This window comes from Neovison vison, chromosome 1, assembly GCF_020171115.1.
Source record: "Neovison vison isolate M4711 chromosome 1, ASM_NN_V1, whole genome shotgun sequence".
In the NCBI taxonomy this organism is placed as follows: domain Eukaryota; kingdom Metazoa; phylum Chordata; class Mammalia; order Carnivora; family Mustelidae; genus Neogale; species Neogale vison.
In genome coordinates, this window is record NC_058091.1 from 166337290 (window position 1) to 166359517 (window position 22228).

General features: G+C 58.4%; 1 protein-coding gene across 5 annotated transcripts in view; it reads left to right on the forward strand.

Annotated features, from left to right (window-relative positions):
• Positions 1-739: 739 nt before the first annotated feature.
• The window catches only part of FLT4 (fms related receptor tyrosine kinase 4), a 38587-nt gene continuing 17098 nt past the window's right edge, over positions 740-22228 (forward strand). For 3 of the 5 annotated variants that reach the window (XM_044262326.1, XM_044262347.1, XM_044262339.1), the window contains exons 1-11: positions 740-810; positions 14665-14761; positions 15172-15416; positions 15584-15696; positions 15829-15991; positions 16149-16291; positions 16625-16793; positions 17073-17190; positions 19826-19980; positions 20101-20263; positions 21488-21614. In XM_044262326.1, the coding sequence (XP_044118261.1) occupies positions 744-810; positions 14665-14761; positions 15172-15416; positions 15584-15696; positions 15829-15991; positions 16149-16291; positions 16625-16793; positions 17073-17190; positions 19826-19980; positions 20101-20263; positions 21488-21614 (1560 nt within the window). In that variant the 5' untranslated portion in view covers positions 740-743. The remainder of the gene's footprint in view (positions 811-14664; positions 14762-15171; positions 15417-15583; positions 15697-15828; positions 15992-16148; positions 16292-16624; positions 16794-17072; positions 17191-19825; positions 19981-20100; positions 20264-21487; positions 21615-22228) is intronic. The other 2 variants (XM_044262356.1, XM_044262333.1) reach the window with 2 other exon arrangements.

Genomic DNA, 22228 nt, shown 5'->3' on the forward strand with positions numbered 1-22228 from the left:
GAAGTCTGTGAGAGGGTTGCCAAGTCTGACAGTAGAGTGTCACCTGATACAAGGACTTATGAATGAGCTCAGAGTAAAACTATTCGGGGGAGATCTAAGGAAGAGGCCATGCGTCGGGGTTGGGGGTGGGGGTGGGGAGTGGTTCTACTGGATGCCGCCCGCGAACGTACAGCCCCCATCTACACCGCGCAGGTGGTAAGATGAAGCTTGCAGAACATTCCCAGAGATCTCACATACCGATATCTCTAAGTTGTACCCATTGCTTTTTTTTTTTTTTTTTTTTCTTACTTTGAACACTATGGATGAAAGGAAATTACAGAAAAGTAGGCGCTGACACATTTCAGCGGCTAAGACATTCCAGTCTTGACCGGGACGGGGTTCGTCGCCTTCTTAGCGCGCAGGGGAGGACTGGTGCGTTCCCTGCGTTCTCCGTCCACCCGGAGCGGCCCGCAGGCTTCGGAAGTGGGACCCTAACCAGCCTCTAGCGACCGAGCGAGACGCGTTCGCTCTGACCTCGCCGGCAAGCCACCCGGGCTGGGGAGGGGGCTGGACCGATAGGTGCGAGAGGCGGTCCGACGGGCCTTGCCCCGCCCTCGGGGGAGGGTCCCGGCCCCGCCCCGGCCCGGCCCGGCCCAGCCTCGGCAGCGCCGGGCCCCGACCCCGCCCGCGCTCGCTTGGTGCGCGCACACTCCGAGCCCCGAGCGGCGGCCGCGCAGGTCGGACCCGCGCCTCAGCGGCCGGAGATGCAGCGGGGAGCCGCGCTGTGCCTGCGCCTGTGGCTCTGCCTCGGACTGCTCGACGGCGAGCGCGGTGAGCCCTCCGCCCTCAGGAGTGCGCGGCTGGCCGCGAGTGGGGACGATTTCCCGGGGCGGCAGGGACGGGCGGGGCATTGGACCCCTGGGAGCCTGGGGCATCAGGGGAGAGGGCACTGGGAGCCCGGGGATACGGACGCGGGATGGAGCCCGGCAGACCCGGCCGGGGCCAGCCAAGCTGAGGGATGGGTGGACGGAGACTGCAGGCGGGTCAGACACCGGGCGTCGTCTGCACCGCAGTGCCGGGATGGTGCTCGGGGTCCTCGATCACCGTCCACTGTGGGTGGCTCGGCTCCTCTGGAGCCTGGCCGCATCGCACCGCATCCTCAGCGAGGATCCTGCCCTTGCTTATCAGCTACCGGGAGGAGTCCCGGCGCTGCACCGCGCTAGGCTCCCCTCCGCGCAACCGGGACCGTACCCGGCGATCCCCGCCGGGCCGCAGACCTGGGTGCGCACTTCCCGACGTCTCCCAGCTGCTCCCGAGATCGGTCCCCCAGAGGGCGCTCGGGGCAGGTGTCCACCTTCCCCGGCCAGAGATTACGGAGGCAGGGGTTCCGGGACCACCAGAGACTCGCGCCGTCGGGCGGATTGGGCGCAGGTGCACAGGGGAACTTGAGAATCTTGACTTGACAACCCAGGAGAGATCGACGGGGCAGAAGAGGTAGAATGCCAGCCCTCCCCGCATTTGACGGGGTGTGAGACTTTGGAGGCCAAACTCAAGAGCTCGGACTCTAAGGCAGGAGCACCCACGGAAGGGTCTTAAACACGCGGGGTATGGTCTGTGATAGGAGTATGACCAGAAGTTGCCCCCGTGTGGCTGGAGAAGAGGGAGTGTGGGAGATTAGCAAAGAAACAGGGAAGTGTCGTTGTACAGAGATGTCAGAGGAGGGGTGAGAATGAGCTGGATGTCTACACAAGATCTAGTGACCCAGACAGTCAGAGGGTAGAGAGAGGGTCACAGGACCGCAGTGGTTGAGGGGAACGTGCTGGAAGGGCTGGAGGGGGCCCTTGCTACTTTTGAATATGGCAGATATTGAACACTTCGTCTCTTAACAATCCTCCCAAGGAGTGTAAAAACCCATTTTACAGAGGAGGGAGCATAGAACAAGGACATCTGTAACTTCTGCAAGGTTTCCAAAGGCCAGCAGTAAGGGAAATGGTCCGCCCAGATCTGTGGGATAACAGAGACCTGTTCTCTATGCCTTCACAGGCTGAGGGACAGGGGACAGGGGAGAGGAAGAAGGTGTGGATGAATCTAGAGGCAGGATGGAGGACGACTCTGAGTTGGGGCAGCCCAGAGAAGAGGGGCTGCCCCTTTGCCCTTCCTTGCTCCCCTGCATCCAGCCCAGGGCCAGGCTCTCACAGATACCTAGCGTGTTTGTCGAGTGACTGAATGAGTGTGGTGAGAGAAGTGAAATGTGTCAGGCTGAGGAGTGGGAGACCCCACCTTGAGGAGACATCCGGCTGGCCGTTGGGTGAGGTGTCTGAAGCTCAAGAGAGTCTGGGCTGGGGAGCTGGAGAGGGAGCAGAGCAGAGTCCAGGATGGGATTCCTCCACAGGAATGTGGGAGGGAGGGAGCCAGAGGCTTCCAGGGAGGCAGGGAATGTTCTGCAAGGTGTGAGAACCAGGAGCGCCTGGGGTTGGGTGCTCTGGAGATGGAGGAGGAATGAGGGATGAGGCCGATCCTATGGGGAGCCCAGGTGGTTTGTACCAAAGTCAGGCAGTGACAAGGAAGGGAGAGGATGTTAGCTGAAGGGGCCCATGGAGGAGGGTGGCTCAGATAGACGCCCCCCTCCCTGCACAGCTGCTGGGAAATACGCCCTGCATTTGCTCTGAGGAGCTGCCAGCCTGACCCAGGATGGGATGCGGGAGCAGAAGCATAAACACTTAAGTTGCAGCCAAGTGTTAGGACAGACGGGGTGGGTGGCCAGGTAGCGGCAGGTGAGAATCTCATGGATGCTGAAGCTGACTCCTCCAAAGTACGCGGCTAGCCATGGATCCAGATTCTTGTCTCAGATCGGTCCCTAAATCCCTGGCTGTGTTGTCTGGGCTGCAACATCTTCTCCCCGCACCTCAGTTTCCCCCATGCATAGCAGTGTACTGGGCAAGCATTTCAGGGGCTGTATGAGGCTGGACTTTATGGGTGGGGGGTCCCAGTCTAGTTCCAAAAGCAGTTCGTTGGCAGTGACTCTGGGGAGAGGGCAGGTCGCAGAGGACAGGCCTTTGCTTTTTGGCTTTAGTCTGGGAGTGGCTGTCTATACCACTGGATGGTGGGCGATCTGCTAAGGAACAGCCGGGCAGCTAGGTTGCCCTGGCCTGAGGACGTTGGCCCCTGCTGTGGGCTGAGTCTCATGTGGCCAGCCATTCAGATCTCCGCTGTCCCTGCTCCTCAGGCCTGAGCCAGACCCAGATGTGGACAGGGCAGTGGGGGAGGGACAGGGCATGCCAGTCAGACAGGATGTGGGGGGCTGGGCCACCTTACTCGGTTCTGTGGGCCACTGGTCCCAGCTCAGTCACTGTGGCTGAAGGGCTCTCTTCCTCCTCAGAGCACAGAGCGCACACGACCAGACACTAGACTGAGAATGAACTGTAAGGAGGATTATCTGGCCAGCTCCCCACTCTGCCACCCCCATGCTGCCCCAGGCAGTGGGACCCCGACCCAGGGAAGGAGACTGCAGTTCTATGCAAGTCACAAGATGCGGTGCCTGCTCAGAGTGGCTCAGGGAGGGTTTGGACCACCCCATCCTGCAGGAGTTTTTCTGAGTGCCAGCCTGGCTGGGACACGGACATGGTATCAGACATCTCTATTGTAGGGACAGAAGTGCTCAGGAACCCCATGAGGCCCAACTGGTAGCCATGGGCTGCAGAGGAAGGGGGCATCGCTTCTAGCTTGGGGTTTCTTGAAGAGATCTCCAGACTCCAGGGAAGGGAATTCCAAGGAGGTACAAGAACCCCTCCAAGGCTCAGAGGTAGGAGAGTCCAGTTGGTGTATGGGGACCTGTGGGTAGTCAGATAAGACTAGAGTCTCCAGGGGGCCAGAGTAGGGTGGGGGAAGTGAGGCAGTTGGAGGTGGCAGGAGCCAGCAGCACACCTGCAAAAGGGAGGTTCTGGGCAAAACAAGGTGGGAGCCCACAGCGAGGAGGCTATGGCAGGGGAAGAGGCAGCTGGGAGAGAAGGGGGGAGAGGGATGCATACTAGTTAGTCTCTGGCTTAAAACACAGAATGGGTCATGAAGGTGGTTAACCAGGTAGGGACCCCGCGAGGAGGAGTGCAGGTGGGGCAAGATGAAGGGCTGCCGGTGGGAGTTCCCAGTTGATACAGCTGGGTCAGATAAGGAAGGAGGAAACTTGGGGCACTTGACTATAATAGGGCAGAGGGCAATCAGGGAACCCAGGAAAATTAATTGGGGTCTTAGCCAGGAGGGAGTGTCTGATTTACACTCCTCAGACTGTGGTTTGGACACTTTCCCCCACAGGGCAGGTTTCTGCCCACCAGGGCTTCCCTGTCCCCCAAGAATCTCTGAGAGTCCTCTCTGTGAGGGAGGTGGGCCAAGGGAGGGGTGTGGAGAGCCCCTCACACTCCCTGCACTGACTTTGGAGCCAAAGGCAGCCGACAACATGTCCAGCTGGAGCCAGGGATTCCTGAGTTTCGATCCTTTTCAGACACTGGCTTCCTCTGGGATCTCAGTTTTCCGGTTACGCCAAAGGGAGAAGTCTGGGAGCAGGAAGGTGCGGGCATTTGGGGCTGGCAGGGCTGGGCTTGGGTGCAGCAGCAGCGGGCACGTCCCCAGGCCGGGTCTCCTGTGCCTCAGGGGCCCCCACGCTCCCCCCATCTCTGCCCTGAGCCAGGCCAGGGTGTGGGAGCCCGGCAAGCAGGCACAGGTCACGGTGGCGAGTGGGGGAGTCCCGCCACGTGGCCAGCGAGGTCAGCAGGGGTTCATGGGAAAGGACTTGTCGGCCACAGGAGAGGACATCCTGCCTGCGTTTCCCTCTTCCTGCGGCAGGAGCCCACGGCCCCGATTTAGCAGCGCTGGGGGGCCACCTCTGAGCCAGCTGGGCTGTCTGATAACACCGCCCGTCCTGCTGCTGTGGAGCAGAGTCCTGATCCCAGGCAGGCCACGGCAACTGCCTGGCACAGCAGACTGCACCCACAGCTGCAGGGAGCTCAGCCTCTGCCAGGGTGTCCCTCCCCCCCACCCTCGGGGGTAGTCTAGTGGCTCCTGGTCCCACTCAGCCTCACCTCCGTCCCTGCTTCCAGAAAGGTGCCCCAGCTGGGACCTTTCTAAAACACAGATCGGAGCTTTCCGCAGCACCCCCAGCCAGCGATAAGCCCAACTTCTTGAGCCAGTGGTCCAAACCCTTCCTGCCGGGGTCCCAAGGGCATCCCTAACTCCATGTCTGCCTAGCCTGCACCCACCGCACACCCCAGCTCCCAGCACATGACCTTTCTCCTGCTCTAGATACACCCTGCCTTCAGAGGGGCTGCCAAGAACTCCAGGCAGAGGATGGGACTGCTCTGAGTGGGTGGGTTTCCAGGGCGGGGGTGTTTCATTCCCACACGCTGTGTGCCCCCCAGAGCATTCGAACGAGGGCTTTCAGGTGGGTTTAGGGGAAGAAGCTCTGTTCACCCAACCTAAAGCGTCATCCTCAAAGCTACCCCAAATTCTGCTGAATGGAGATTCATCCGTATAAAGCAGCACACAGGGGCGCAGAGGTGTGCCTTTGGAGTATCTAGAAGTGGGGCCTCACGTCAGTGTAAACAGTTCATCAGACTGCTTTACACCAGAGTATGTGAAGGTTTTAGCTTTGTGTCACGGCTTACTGGGTCCGTCTTGGAGATCAGGAGTTAAGGCCGGGGGTGGGGATGGCTCACAAGGCTTTGAAGGAGTGTTGGGAGTCGGGGATCTGGTCCCAGACGGCACGGGGGCCAAGGGATCAGAAGGGGCAGATGGTTGTCCGCATTTCCCAGTGAAGGGTCTGGTGGGGTGGGCAGGTGGGGGCCTAAATTTCTGACCATCTCTTGGACATTTTTATCTTGATTGTCCCAGAGACTTTTCAAAAGGAGCATATGCCCCGCAGACACCTTGCCTTTCTGCCAAGTCTACCCTTGGCCAGCGTGCCTACCTCACTGCAGGACATCTCCACCTCCATCACTCACCTCCACACCTGCCCACCCACTCTTTGCTGTCCCTTTGCTCCCCAGACCTTCAGGGAGTTGGAGCAGTCACAGGCCAAGTCACGTGCTGGGGAACCCGCCATGAAAGACAAGCATAAGCATAAGCCCCCTCCTCCTTGCACTGAGCAGCTGTCAAATGCAATGGGCCGACTGCTGCATGGAGCCGCAGAAACATGCAGCAGGGACCCAAGGAGAGGGCCTCAACATGTGGCTCTAGGATTGGAGGGAGCAGCAGTCACCTGTAAGGCCGTGGGAAGAACACAGCTTCTGCCCCGAAGTAACATAGTGATTTTAGGTAGGAGAAGGACTTGTGTTCTAGAAAAAGAATCTAGCCACTGGGTAACTCTAGACCAGTGGGGAAACACTGGCATGGCAAGCCAGAGGATGGACGTTGAGGCCGGCTGGACAGTGGGTTTGAGGGGTGGGGGACTGGACGGGGGCTGTCCCAGGATCTGGCTTTCTGGGCACAAGGTGTTCCCTGCTTGGTGTCTAAGCATGAAGCACTTTGCTGGGGAGGGGGGCAGGCAGGAAGAGGAGAGGGGCAAACCTGGAGCTCCCAGGTTTGGGAACCCCCACCATCAACTTTGGTGCTGCCTCTGAGGATGGACATGACTTCATGACCAGTTGGCTGTGGGGGCTGAGTGGAGTTAGAAATGCCTGACAGGTGACAGCCACAAGGAGGGCAAACTATAGTGGAAGGGAGAGCCATGCTTCTAGGGCTGTTGCAGAAAAGATAGTTTGAGCTGCAGAAACCCCAAGAATACAGACTATTCTTGTACAGAGTAAGGAGTAGCTTCCTGCGATCCTGTCCCCCAGAGATAATCTCTGAGCAGCATGTTAACCCCTGTACCTTTAGTTTTCCCAACTGCAAAATGACAAGAACAGAGCCCACCTCAGAAGGCATGTGGGGGGGGAGCAGGTGTGCAGGTGCACGGGCTGGGCCTGGCACACAGAAAGTGCTAAATCCGTGTTTGCTATTATTACCCTAACAGGATGTCTGGGGTAAGCAGAATGGGGTGGGGGTGGGAAGGTCAATGAGTATGAACCTTCCTTTAGTGCTGAGTCCCTATTTGCCTGTTTGCCTACAACCTTGCCAATACTGGGAATTCTCTACCTTTTAAACATGTGCTCATCTTGTGGTTTGGGGGGTCATGCGCCCTATGGTTCTAGTTGTCCTGCCCCACAGTGGGTATGGTCTGGTCTGAGGGGTTGGGTGGGGTGCCCTGCCGGAGACATTTTGGAAGAAAGTCCTCCCTTCCCTCCCCACCGATGTCAGGCACTCAGGAAAGCTGCCGGGATGGGTGGAACAGCTCAAAGGTAGACTTGGAGCCTTGCAGGGTGCCATCACCAGGAGGAGAGAATACACCAGTAAGCAAGGCCAACAACACTTTCCTGTGGCCTCCTTGCCCCACATCTGTCCCATCTACCTGGCAGCCCAAGGTCACCCATATTCCAGCCTCACTCTGCCCTGTGTGTTCTCCTGGACCAGCCAGCTCCTACTCATTCTACAAAGCACGTTTCATCTCACCCCCTCCTATCAGTAGGGCCTTCTCTGACCCACCACCACCACCACCATAGCTGTGGTGTGCAAAACACTCAGCAGGCGGTGACAGCCACGGGCTGGGCGCTCATGAGCCAGCAACAGTTTGTTCTTGCAGTGGGTTGTGACGTGCTATCATGTTAGGTGTGCTTCCCTATCTTCCTAGGGACAATTCTCATTTTGCAAGTGGGAAAACTGCGGCTTGCAAAGAGGAGGGGCCCTCCTGGAGGCCACACAGCTAGAGATTGGCATTGTGGGGCACATAGCCAGGCTCGGGGGTCTCCAAGCACACTCTGGGAACAGCCCCTCTTATCCCAGCCATCTCAGTCTTGTAGGGTCAGGGGACTGTGGCCTCTTGACTTTCAGCCTTGGCCTCTGGAGGCACAGAGGTTACCAGCCAGGTGTGAGGGGTTTGGAGGTGGGGGGATGCTCTAGGACCGAACACCCTTGTGCCTCCCCTCCAAGAGTGAAGGGAGAGGGACCTTGAGCAGGTCTCCCCAAATCCACCCACCTGTAGGACACATGCGTAGAGACCCCAAGCGCGGCCTCCCCGGCCAGCTGTCCCCCATGTTTCTCCTTCAGCTTGCCTTCAGTCTGCAGCCTGGCCCCTAGCTGCCTCTGTTGTCCTGGGCACAGCTGCTAAGGAGATTGTGGATCAGACTAGCAGGACTTCCACCTAGTCCCCCCTGTCCACAGAGTGACCGCGACAGCATCTGCAGTAAGAAATTGTCAGTGCTTGGAAGGGCACCCCTGAGCTCACAGACCATCTGGACTGCATCCCTGGGTTGGCTATGCTGCACCTGAGGACAGAGCCATGACTAAGGACAGGGTCAGGGGAGAGACCATGCGCTCAGTCATGGGTCTTGGAGTAGGAGCAGCGATTCTCCAAGCACAGAGAACAGGAAAGAACAAAGGACACCACCTGAGGCCCGCAGGGAGGTGGGCAAGGACCTGGTGGATGCTGGAGGTGGCAGCAGCACTGGGAGGTGAAGCTGGCCAGGAGGACAGGGCCTGTTGGGATGGGCTTCACCCTGGAGGCCAGGCCAAGAGCATGCACAGCTCCGGAAGGCCACAAGCAGCCAGTGAGGGTGTCCCCAGACCACGACAGCCCTCTAGGCTGAGCGACAGATTGGAAGCCAGAAAGGAGACTGCTGGAGAGTAGAGAGGCAGGCACTCAGGGTCGTGCTGGGAGAGAAGGAGACAGAGAGATGTGAGGACTGGGAACTGGGGAGGGACAGGCCTGGATCTGGCCAGACCTGGGCGCCTGCACGGCTGCCTCTGTGGGTCCTAGAGCCTCAGTTTCCTTGTTGCCGACTGGACTTGTGATTCTTCCCTTCCTCCCGGGTCGTGTGAGGATCAAAGGAGCCAACAACTGCAAGGCCATGGTTAGTGCCTAACGTGGAGGACTGCCCACACCCCCGCCTCCTGCCACTCGCCCCTCACCCAGGATCCCAGTGTGATGCTCCCACAGCCGGCTGCCTGTGGCTGACGGCAGGGTCCCCACTGCCCAAGGCTGCTGACAGCACAGAGAAGAGGAGGTGTGCACTCTGGCCTCCCTGACCTCAGCCCGGCGCCTGCCCCGACTGCTCTGTAGTGAGCTGGGGGGCCAGGGCTGTAGGCCAGGGGAAGGAAGAAGCCAGTTCCTGGGCCAGGAACAGGAAGGCAGGGGGAGTGCAGCAGAGGCCAGGATGACAGCGCTTCCTGCTGTGGGAAGGGAAGGACATTGGGGACAGACAACAGCCCGGCAGGAAGGATGCATCTTCGCTGGGTTTGCAGGTGGGGGCTGGGCAGCATGGAACCTCTGGGCAAGACAGTCATTGAGTCAGATCTGTCTTAGCTACTGAACATTCTAGGGTATGCCTGGTCACCAGGGAGCTTGGTCTTTAAGATTGGAAATATATTTTGCAGAGGAATGAAAGGTTCTGACCATAGTTCCAACCCAAAAGAAAACCTGAGGCCTGTTTAGCCAGCCAGTCAGCCATCCACCTCTCCATCTATCCACACATCCATCCATGTATCTATCCATGCATACATCCATGCATCCAGGCATCCATCCACTCACCCATCCATCCATCCACCTCTCCATCCATCCACCCATCCATCCATGTATCTATCCATTCATGTATCTATCCACCCATCCTTCTATCCATCTGGCCATCTATCCATCTGTCCTTCTATCTATCCATCTGTCCATCCAACCATCCATCCAACCTTCCACCCATCTATCCATCCTTCTATTCATCTGTCCATCTATCCATCTATCCTTCTATCTAGCCATCCTTCTTCCATCCTTTCATCCATTCACCTATCCATCCTTCCATCAACCATCCTTCCGTCATCCATCCTTCTATCCATTTGTCTGTACATCTGTTCTTCCACCTAGCCATCCTTTGTTTCAACCAACCATTCATCCTTGAACTCATCTATTTGTCCTTCTATTCATCTCTCTGTCCACCAGACAATCCAGCTAGCCATCTCTCCATCCATCCACCCATATTCCCATCCATTCACTCATTTATTCATCCATCCATCCATCCATCCATCCATCTACTCACCCATTTATTCATTCAACAGGTGTTTAAAGAGTCTTGATTCTGTGCCAGATGCTGTGCCAGAGGTGGGGTGGGGTAAAAAAGGAGACTGTCCTGGTCCTTTGAAATTTACCCCCACTGAAATTTACTGTCTAGTAGAAGAAATGGAAAAACATAAGTTGAGGGGCACCTAGGTGGCTCAGTCAGTTAAGTGGCTGCCTTCAGCTCAGGCCATGATCCTGGGATCGAGCCCCACATGGGGCTGCCTGCTCAGCAGGGACTCTGATTCTCCTGTCCCTCTGTCTGCCACTCCCCCATACTTGTGCTCTCTCCGACTCTCTCTCATATAAATAAATAAAATCTTTTTTTAAAAAGAATGTAAATTGAACAGACAAATAAATAAATAAGTTAGTTACAAATCGCAACAAGAAGGATGAAGTAACCAGGAGGTTAAAATAGATACTAAAAGGTGACTTAGGTTTTGGATGGGGTGAGAAGTCATGACTAAGCTAAGATTTGAGGGTGAGAAGAAGCCAGCCTATGCAGGGCATGTGAGAGGGGGCAAATCAAGAGAAATATGTGCAAAGGCCCTGGGACAGGAAGGAACATGCATGTTATGGGACAGTCAGAAGGTCAAGATGGCTGAAGGACATGAACACAAGGTGAGAGTGGCCCAAAAGGGTATGGAAAGGGGGTCAGTGGTCCAGCCACGAGTTTGGATTTTCCTGAAAATGCAGTGGGAAATCACTGATGGGGTTGAAGCATGAGCATGATATGGCTCCTTTCTGTTTCTTAACTAACAACTATGTGCAAGACTGAAGAAAGGTAAGAGTAGGCCCAGGTACCCACTTTGGGGCTGAATGCTGTCGAGCAGGCCCCGGTATTAGAGCAGGGCCTGGCTCTGGGATGCTTTGGTGGTGGATTGCACAGGGTGAGTAGAATCTCATCCATTGCTTCTCCCACAGGGGATATGGGAACTATCAAGGAGAATCCTCAGCAAGAGTGAAAAATGTATGAGTCTGGAGTTCAACATCAGAAATGTGGGACCTGGGGTGTCTGTAAGATGGCCAAGCGCTATGGCAACTGGATACTTCAGATTGGAGTTGAGAGAAGGACAGGAGGTGGAAGAAACTCTGGAGGTATCTGGACACTTAGGGGAGAGATCTATAAGGAAGAGAGTGAGGAGCGATACATGTGATGCTGGGCAGAAGGGGAAAGAGGAAGACAAGGAGACAGTGAGCTCACAGAAGGTGACAGAGGAGGAGATAGGCCTGCTCCCTGCCTGAAGTGACCACGGTTCCTGCAGCATGGAGATTATGGGATGCCTTGACCGATGGCTCCATAAAACAGGGGTGACATCTACACCCAGAGTGGGGATGAGCCAATGTGAAAGGAAGGGATAGCAAGCAGAGTTTTTGCTGTGAAGGGAAATAGGAAAGGGGGCAGGCCTGGAAAGAAATAGAGGATGAAGGAGTTTGGCAGGGGTAGGTTGTTTATAGGATGGGAGATAGAAGGCTTGGCCTTGGGAGGGGGAGTGTCAGAAGGTTTCCAGGACCCAGGCAGGGAGTGAGGAGTTTGGATGTCAGAAGGTGATCTCCATCTAATGGCTTTACTTCATTAATGCTGAGAGTGAAGGAGAAGAGAACACCATGAACTTCAGTCCAAGGGCCCATTTAGGTTCTGCCTACAGGATAAGAAAGTAGGGGGTAGCAGCACAGAGCTCTGGCTTTGTACTGAATGCTGAGCCACTGGGGGTCATGATGGTGCTGCAGGGTTGGGGTGGAAGGTGAGAGGCAAGGAAAGAATACAAATGATGGGCTAAGGTCCCCACTGAGCCAGGACAGGGATGAGGCCAGGAGGGGCTATCTGAGGAGGGGTCCCTGGACTGGGAGTTTTGGTGAGGCTGAAGGACTTAGCGGTGGTGGGACAAGGGCATCTAGCAAGAGGCAGGGGAGATGAGGAGAGCAGGACAGGAGGCAGGAACTCGGTGATGGTGTAGGTTCTGGTAAGGACCAGGTCCAGGGTGTGTCCAGGAAGTAAGTGGCTGAGAGGAGGAGGAAGGACAGTGGAGATGAGGACCACAAAGGCCAGGACACTGGTGAGTCATCTGTGTGGATGTTGAAACCATGAGGATTGGCCTGATGGGAGCTGGAGAGCCAGGAGCAAAGAATGAGGGGAAATAACCAGGATGCCAGCTGATGACAGCTTTAGCGGGGAGCAGGTGATACCATCAGAGAAGGGAGATGACAACAGGAAGCCCTCCACTGCCAGGCAGGTACCATGGAAAGCGCTACTACCTCAGGGAAAGCGGTGCTTCAGAAGGTTTCAGGTTTCAGTTAAGGCAGGAGGGATGGAGGAAGACAGTGAGGTCTACAGCACAGTCTGCTGATCATTCAGGGCTGGGTGGAAGTGAGTGAAGACGGCGCGGGGGAGCAACAAGGGAGAGACTTGCACAGATGGATGAAAGGGTGGCAAAGACAATAGACGGTCTGCCTGTTTAGTACAGTGATGTGTATTCTTCCTTTGGTGATATGGTGTCCTCTAGGGAGGAAGATCCTACAAGCCCCATTCACCAGCCATCAACCCACTCCAGCACCCACCCTTCCACCCACAATCCACATACCCATCCACCCGTCCATCCCCATCCACCCATCTACTCCCATCTACCCACAATCCAACCATCCACCCCCATCCTCTCATCCTCCCACAATCAACCACCCATCCACCGTCCGTTCACCAAACCAGCCATCCACCCATCCTCCCACAATCCACTCATCCATTCACCACCCATTCATCTACCCATCCACTGTCCGCCCACCCACCCATCACTCATTCATCATTCCATCCATCCACTATCCATCTACCCACCATCAACCCATCCAACTATCCATCCACCCATCCACCCTCCCAACTATCCAAGCACCCATCCATTTACTTATTTATCTGATCATCCATCACCCATCCTACCATTACTGAATCCATGCCCCCCACCTTCAGTGTGCCTCTCCTTTGTACTGAACCTAGGAAGGTGAAGAAAATACAGCCTCTCTTCAGATGTGACCAGAAAACCACAGTTCAGCTTGAGACATATTCTTAACACCAGGGGCCCAGTAGGCGGAAGCTGCCTGAGTAACACTGATTGCCCCACCACAGGGAAGGGATAAGTGAACAAGGCCCTAAAGAGGGGGATCCTCAGGAGGAAAGGAAGTACAAATGTCCAGGGCAAAAAGACAGGTGAAGAAAAAGACTTCAAGATGGGAAAAGCCTGAGGGTTCCTGGGTGGCTCAGTCAGTTAAGCATCTGCCTTCAACTCAGGTCATGATCCCAGGATCCTGGGATCTAGCGCCACATCTGGCTCCCTGCTCTGTGGGGAGTCTGCTTCTCCCTCTCCCTCTACCCCTCCCCATGCTTGTAATACTCTCTCTCTCTCTCTTCCTCTCAAATAAATTAATTAAATCTTTAAAAATAAAAAGATATGAAAAGCCTGGCACTTTGGTCCCAATGGTGAGAGCTCTGTGCATCTCAGAGATGTGTCAGGAGATGAAGCTGGAGAGAAGGCAGTGGGCAGAGTCCTGGTGTGCCCCTACTTCATCTGAAAGTGAGAGTGCCCTCCAGCAGGAAGGCCTCCATTTCCCTGTCTATACAATGGGACTAGATGCACAGTGAGGAGTTTCTGCCTCTGGCCTACAATGGTGTGGTGCCTGGAAAGTTTTGGCCAGCAGGAGGCACGGAAAGGAGGGGTGAACTAGGCCCTGGCTAGTGGCTGCCTTGTCCCTAGGATGCTGAAATGAGATCTTGGTGTCCAGAATGTGCCCTGGGACTGTTTCCTAGGGCCGTCAGGGTCAGGGTGGTATAAAGCAAACTACGGTGGGGGGCCCCTGGGATCCACGTGCCACAGTTACCTGCCAGTATGGGACACTGGGCAACAGAGGGCTGGATTGGGGAGGACGGGGAGGCTGGATCTGTGGGACTGGAGAGGGCTGCAGGCTGGGACCAATAGTGGGCTATGCCTCCCAGGAGGACAGGGACACAGGGGGAGGGACAGGACACGGCCCTGGGCCTCCAGCCACACAGTCCTCTCTTCCTGTTGTCTCAGGATGGTCCTGGCAGGATGCATCTGCCAGAGTTCCAGGTCCAGACCTCTCCCAAGGCCTGCTCCCACCCCCACCGGGATCTCACATGCACACGCACACATGCACACACATGCACACACAAGCCCACGGGCACACACACATCAACATGTCAGAGACAGACGGTGAGGGTCGCACCTTCCAGGTGTCCCTCAGTGTAGGATGAGACCTGCGGGCTCCCCCCTTTGAATTCATGCTGGAGCTCAGTGTATTTGGGGCGAGAGATTGGGGTTCCCTTATCAGGGGTCATTGGGGGTGGGACCAGACTGCTGCCAGGGACAAGCGCCAGGGGCGCCTGAGCTATAGATTTCTCATTGTCTTGGGGCCTTGCAGGTACACCCAGGGCCAAGAGCTAGAGCAGCCCCGGCCCTGGGGAGGAGTGTGCTCTTAGGGGGAGGGAAGGCCCATCAGGACCAGACTGACGTCACTGTGTGAACTCACGACTCAGCGCCATACTAACCCTGTGTTCCACCCAGGCCTGGCGAAGGGCTACTCCATGACCCCCCCAACCCTAAACATCACAGAGGAGACACACATCATTGACGCCAGTGACAGCCTGTCCATCTCCTGCAGGTATGCAGTCCTCAGCCAAGGGGACAGGGGCCTGAATGCCCCCAGGCCAAGGCAGGAGATGATAGAGGAGAATCCAGGAGCCGCCCCCTCTCTGTGAGGGCAGAGCAACCTCAAGGCTTAGTGGGGATCCCTGGGCACCTGAGTGTGCGTGCGTGGAAGCATGGTCTGTCCCCGGCCCTGCAGACACCTGGCACCCACCCCAGCCCTGTGTCACTCCACGCTGACCCCAGGCCAGTCCATGCCCACCTCTCAAGTTACCCTGCATGGACCCCTGGTCCCCTACACCCACTGTCAGCCATGGCATGTGCCCCAAATTGGGGCTGTTCCAACCTCGGGGTGAGACAAGCTATGGGCAAAGCTTGTGCCCTGGGGGCTGCGGCTTGGGCTTGAGTTCTCATGTCCTCTGCCAGAGGGCAGCACCCCCTTGAGTGGTCCTGGCCAGGGGCTCAGGAGGCACCAGCCACAGGGGAGAAGGACGGCGAGGACACAGGGGTGGTGCGAGACTGCGAAGGCACAGACACCAGGCCCTACTGCAAGATACTGCTGCTGCAGGAGGCCCGGGCCAACGACACGGGCAGCTACCGCTGCTACTACAAGTACATCAAAGCCCGCATCGAGGGCACCACGGCCGCCAGCACCTACGTGTTCGTGAGAGGTGAGGGCCCCGTGGCTGCCCGTGAGGCACAGGCACCAGGCACCTGCAACCCCCACCCCCAGCCTGCAGACCCGGGTTGGGGAAGGGTTGGGGGCTGCCCCTCCCCTGAGCGGAGGACCCCCCCAAGCCCCGCCTTCCCCTCCCACAACCTGCCCCCCTCCCCTCAGACGTGGAGCAGCCGTTCATCAACAAGCCAGATACGTTCCTGGTCAACAGGAAGGACTCCATGTGGGTGCCCTGCTTGGTGTCCATCCCTGGCCTCAATGTCACGCTGCGATCGGTACGGTCCTCCTCCTCCTCCTCCCAACTCCCGCCCCAGGCTCCAGTCCCTCCCATCCCGTCCTGTCCCTGGGAAAGGTGGCCGTGGCTCTGGCCAGGAGAAAGGGCCCTGAGAGCCACCATGTCCCAGCAGCAAAGCTCAGTGCTGCGGCCCGACGGGCAGGAGGTGGTCTGGGATGACCGCAGGGGAATGCGCGTGCCCACACCGCTGCTGCGGGACGCCCTCTACCTGCAGTGTGAGACCACCTGGGGTGGCCAAGACTTCCTATCCAACCCCTTCCTCGTGCACATCACAGGTACGAGCTGCCCGGAGCAGGGGGATGATGGGGCGTCCCCCAAATCCCAGGGATGGGGCCATCGGAGCCGCAGCTGGCCTCTGCGGGCACCCTGTGCCCTGCGCTCTGTGTGCCCACCATCCCGTGAGGGGCCCAGGGGTCACTGTGCTTGTGTCAGCAGGCAATGAGCTCTATGACATCCAGCTGTTCCCCAAGAAGTCGCTGGAGCTGCTGGTCGGAGAAAAGCTGGTCCTGAACTGCACCGTGTGGGCCGAGTTCAACTCGGGCGTCACCTTCGACTGGGACTATCCAGGGAAGCAGGTGAAGCCGACAGCCCCTGCAGGGCCACACTGGAACCACCCCCAGAGGCCTCATCCCTGCCTACACCTGTCCTATGCCCACACTCTCTGCAGGAGTCCCCCTCACTGCCCACGCACCTCCCACCTGCTTGGTGCACACGGCCTCTGAATAGAAGAGGTGTGGACCCAGTCCTTCCCAAAGAGCCCCTGTCGGATGAAAGGGGTTACCCCAAGGAACTTTCTGGGTCCGGGTCCAAGGCTTCCAGAGCCACAGCTGGGCTGGGGTATGTGCCCTTGGTGCTATTTTTTCCAGAGCCCGCCTGCTCTGACCCTGGGCTTCCCTGGGTGTGGGTAGGCAGAGCGGGGTAAGTGGGTGCCAGAGCGGCGCTCCCAGCAGACTCACACAGAGCTCTCCAGCATCCTGACCATCCACAACGTCAGCCAGCACGATCTGGGCCCATACGTGTGCGAGGCCAACAACGGCATCCAGCGATTCCGGGAGAGCACCGAGGTCATTGTGCACGGTACCGCCTGGGGCTGGGCGGGGCGTCCGTCATCAGGCCCTGGGAACAAGGGTCCCTGTGCACTGTGGGTGGGGGGGTCAGAGCGCAGGGTGCCCCTGAGCAGGGTGGAGTCCAGCCAGAGGGAAGGGAGGGCAATGACTGGGCCCCCAGAGGTCAGGGCAAGCCGGGTCTGCAAATTGTCTGGTGCCTGGGGCTGCTGGACCGTGGCTGGGAGTCCCTGGGCAAGGGTAGGTCAGTGACTCCAGGCCCGGCCTTACACGGATGCCTCCCATCCGGCAGAAAAGCCCTTCATCAGCGTCGAGTGGCTCAAGGGTCCGGTCCTGGAGGCCACAGCAGGAGACGAACTGGTGAAGCTGCCCGTGAAGCTAGCGGCGTACCCCCCACCAGAGTTCCAATGGTACCAGCCCTGGCCCCTGCCCCTCTCGCAAGACTCCCCCCCCGCCCGAGGCCCAGAATGAGAACAGACCACAGGGCGGGAAGGGCAGCCTCCCCCGCTACGAGGGTCCATGTCCTGAGACCCCTGAAGACACTCTAAGGAATGTGCACCTGATACAGCATTTAAGCCAGAGGGAAAGTTATCTTGCTATGACACTGTGCAAGCTGGCATCGTGTGAGGGCGTGCTGGACGCTCTGCAGGACTTCCTCTAACCCATCCCTGCTCCTGCTGAGTATCTCAGAGGGCCCCACCAGCAGGAGGATGTCCTGGGGCTCTGGCCCAGCCTGCAGCAGCAGCTTTGGGCTCCTCAGGCTCCCTCTGAACACGTTGCTGCCCGCCCCCCACCAGGGCCCTCCTACCCCGAAGTTCGGAGATGCCACAGGTTCCACAAAGTGTTGTAGAGTCAGGCTCAGGGCTGAGCCTGAGCTGTGTGGCAGAAAGCAAGACTTTCCAGGAGGCCCGCAGGCTCTAGGGCCCCAGCTCTGGCCTGTGACCTGACAGTAAGATTTCCCCTACGGGGTGTACCAAGGGCCAGTGAAGGGGGATCCCTTCGTGGTGGCTCCACGCTTGCTAGGTGCTCCCCGAGAGCTCTCTAAGAGCTCGGGTTGGCATAGCACCCCACACACACCCTCAGGTCATTGGAGCCCTCAGTGTGGCCCAGTGCTGGGCTGTCACACTCTAGCCTGACCCCCATGGTGCAGACAAGGAAAGAGAGGTGGGGGAGGGGAGAGGGCTTTCCAAGCCCCCTGCTAGGGGTCTGCCTCATCATTTCCCTGCTGCGCTGGCTGGAGGAGCCCTGCCCTTCCCAGCCTGGGGTATATCCCTCCAGGCAGGATGACCTTTTCAAAAAGCCTAGGGCTGAGCAAGCAGAGGCCCAGATATTCTCAGTCTCACTGTGCTGGCTTGCCTCCTGGGAGGACCTCAGGATGCCCCAGGCCTGGCCTGGAAAAAACCTCCCTCTGAGGCCACAGGCTTTGGGGTCCATTGGAGGTACCTGATACAGAACCAACATTTGGGGGGCCGGGAGCAGCCTGGACCCTCCCTTGCATGTCAGCCTCCTGGAGACCCCTGGGACTCTGTCTCCTGCCCTCCAAGGCCAGCAGGACTCAGCTGCTCTGGGAGGCTCTGTTTTCCCCAGCTCTGCTGCATCTGGGGTCTGACCCAGGCCTGATGCTCAAGCAGCTGGGGCCTTCTCACCATTCCCACTGCCTCTGGCTTTTCTCCTCTCCCTCGACCAACACCGACCTCCAAGATGCACTCGGCCAGGTCACTGTCCACTGAGACACTGGCCCCCACAGCCCCACAGGGCTCTCTTCAAGTCAAGTGTGTGATGGTTATAAGTGAACGGATGGAGAGCTATTGGACACTAGCCAGGCTGGTCCTCCGCTGCTAGAGCTTGTAGCTGGAGCAGGGCTCACACTAAATGCTCAGTTAAACCTCACGACCCCAGCAAGAAAGTTCGTTTTGCTTCCCCAGTCTTCAGAAGAGGACCCTGGGGGCTCGGGGCCATGAAGGGGTTGGCATAGGATCACTGACACAGCAGGTGGTGGACTCAGAAGTCTGCAGCAGAGCCCTGCGGACTCCACAGCCCCAGGCCTGCTCTGACCTGCCCTTTGTGGGACCTCGGATGAGTCAGGTCTCTCCCTGACATCTCCCTGTTGGTCTCTGACCAAGGGTGTGCCTCTCCCGCGGCTTCCTGGCTGAATGCGGGGGAAGACCCCTGTCTGAGGGAGGACCATTTCCAGGTGGAGCCCAGGCTGTAGAATGGCTGTGCTGTGCCCCCCAGCTCAGGCCCGGGTTTGGGGTATAAGGCATCCATGTATTTGCACGTGCATTTGTTTACATATGGGTAGGCACTGCAGGTACTGCTGTGTAGGCAAGGGCAGTACAGGGACGGTCTCTGCACCACTCCTTAGGGGAGACAAATGGTCTGCAGACACATGCATGAAAACCAGGGTGCTCGTGGGCAGGCAGGTAGAAGAAGGGCAGAGGGCAGGAGCTGGTTCCTAGGGCGGTAGGGAAACGCTGCTCTAACATTGCTCTCCATATAGGAGAGAGGGAGCCATACAGGTGTCTAGAGGACTGGGCATCCAAGCGAGGAGGGGACAGCGAGTGCCCAGGCCCCAGGTGTGAGGACAGCAAGAAGTTCCTGTATCTGAAAAGCTCCAGGAAGGGCAGAGCTGGGCTCAGAAAGTGAGGCAGGGCCCGCCCCCATGGGGTAAGGGTCTGGACCATGCTGCAGGGGGACTGCACCTCCAATCCTTCCCACACGCACCACAGTGAGAGACGGGGCGTACTGGGCAGGGTAGCCAGTCCTGAGCCTGCAGGCATGGTGAAACCAGGGCAGGCCTGCAGACCATCCCATCCCCATAGCTCTCCAGTCCGGATCCAGCTGCCCCAGCCCCAACCCTTGCCTAGTCTGGTGCAGGAGGGGCCGCTCACTGGAGCTAGGCCCATGGGGACTCGCAGCCTCCTCCTGCCTCCCCTGACAGCATGGTCGCTGCCCTGGTTGGGGCCTGGCTGTGGCAGGGAAGGCACGCCAGGATGGGGCAGGAGCCTGGTCCATGCAGTCCACTGAACTCCCTTCCTGCGCCAGGTACAAGGACAGAAAGTCAGTGTCCGGGCGCCAGAGTCCGCATGCCCTGGTACTCAAGGAGGTGACGGAGGCCAGTGCGGGCACCTACACCCTGGCCCTGTGGAACTCCGCGGCCGGCCTGAGGCGCAACATCAGCCTGGAGCTAGTGGTAAACGGTAAGGGGGGGAAGGGGGATGGAGGGGAGGGAAAAGAAGAGCAGGCTGGAAGAGGGGACGCCAGGGGGTGGCGGGTGGTACGCAGGGGCCTGCTGACCTGCTGTCTGCCTGTGCCCCCAGTGCCACCCCACATCCATGAGAAGGAGGCCTCCTCCCCCAGCACCTACTCCCGCCACAGTCGCCAGGCCCTCACCTGCACCGCCTACGGGGTCCCCCCTCCTCTCAGCGTCCAGTGGCACTGGCGACCGTGGACTCCCTGCAAGGCCTTCACCCAGCGCAGCCTGTGAGTGGCTCCAGCCTGTTCCTTCTCGCTTCCGGCCCCATCCCCAACCTTGGCCAAGAGCCCCACTCCCAGCCCCCACTCCTTCCCAGAGCCCTGCTCTAAGCTGGAACCTACGGCAATTCAACAAGAGCCCATCCCTGACCTCGCCTCACCTCCCCCTAGCATGGGTCAGGCTGGGCTGGACACTGGGCATGGTGCGGCCCCCACCCAACCACCGCTTTAAAGTTAAGCCCCCAGGACACATAATTGCATCGTCCAGGGGGACCACAGGAATGGGGGTCCAAGTGGGTGGACCTGAGCTAGTTTTATGAGGCTTGTACTGAGCCCGGTGACACACCACCCATGCCCAGTTAGCTTTTCCTGAGCCCTGTTTACAATGATAGCTCATAGAGGAGGCAACGGAGGGTCGGAGCGGGGACCTGCCTTTCCCCAGGTCACAGCTGTAAGCTGCAGAACCTGCCCCACCGCTGGGCCTGCTGGACCGTGCTCCCCTGTGCTGAGCTGGGTGCCACCAGGACAGACAGGCCCAGGAGTATGCTCCGAGCAGGGACAGCTTGGCCAGCAGGGGATGGGAGAGGAGGGTGCCAAGGTGGCTAGAGATCTGGAGGGCATTAGGAGCAGTGAAGGGCACTGAGTTGAGGGAGTGGGAGGGTTGCATTTGCTGTTCAGCTAGAGAACCTTGTGGGCTGGGTAGAGGGGCACAGCCTGGGCAAGGATGGATGCTCAGGACCCAAGGAGGAGACAGACAGCTACAACCGGAGACGGGCCGTAGCCCCATCACAGAAGAGGAAGAGGCTCTGTAGGGCTGGCCTGTTACACCTAAGGTTCGTAAGAGATTCTTCTAGACCACCGGACACTTCCAAATTGGCTTCCCTCTGATGCTCTACCTTTATGCTCTGTGCCAACGGACAGAACTCTGGGGTCCTGCACTGCTCTGCTGGGGGCAGACAAGAGTCTCCCTGGGAACCCCAGACCCATGGCCCAACAAGAGACCAAAAGTGCAGGGGTCACACCCACCCCAAGAAGGGGCTGCAGCCTGGGAGGAGGAGAGAGAGGGCTTCTGGAACAGGAGAGGTGACTCCGCTGCCCCTGGGAGATCTAGGTGGACTTTGCAGGAAGGGGCACATCGTGAGTCCAGAGGGGAACCGCAGAGCCACAGGTGTGAGCTCCTGCCTACTGGGGAAGGCTGTGTCCGGCAGCCATCAACCGACATGCTGTTCCCAGCAGCCGGCGGCAGCAGAGAGACCACATGCCACAGTGTCGGGACTGGAGAGAAGTGACCACGCAGGATGCCGTGAATCCCATTGAAAGCCTGGACACGTGGACCGAGTTTGTGGAAGGGAAGAATAAGGTAGGCACCAGCCGTGCCACTGACGGGGAAGCAGAATGGAGGCAGGAAGGGGCCCTCTCCTGGCTGTCTCCATCTCGACCAGGCTGCAGAGCTCTGAGAGTTGGTGGTCTTTCTGCAGTGTCCTGGGCCTCAGCTCCCCTTCCTGCATGTGGATGCAGAGGGCCCGATCTCCAGCTGCTTCCCAGACTGGGAAGCTTAGATTGAAGGGAGCCTGGCCAGGCCCCGGGCCCCAGCTACCCACAGGCCCCAGGGCTGGGAAGGTCAGGCCTGGGGCCAGCCAGGTCCCCTCCGAAGGCAACGGAGCTGCTGGGTGCAGCCTGGGGGCAATGCCTAGAGGAGGCCAGGCGGGGGAGGGGACTGAACAAAGGCACCCACTTCCTAAAGTCACTTCCTGTTTTCCTACACACCTCCAGAGCCTCTTCCTGTTCCAGGCCTGGCCAGGAAGTGCCCAGCTTGGAATCGGGTGGGGGGGGGTTGTTTGGTGGTAGGCAGGGCCTGTGGCCCTCTCTCCTCCCCCCTGCCTCCAAGAGTCCTACTCCCCAGGCCAGAATCCTTCGGGAGACCTGCAACCCATCCCATTTCCTGGCCAGAACCCAGGGCCTTGAGAGAGGGGC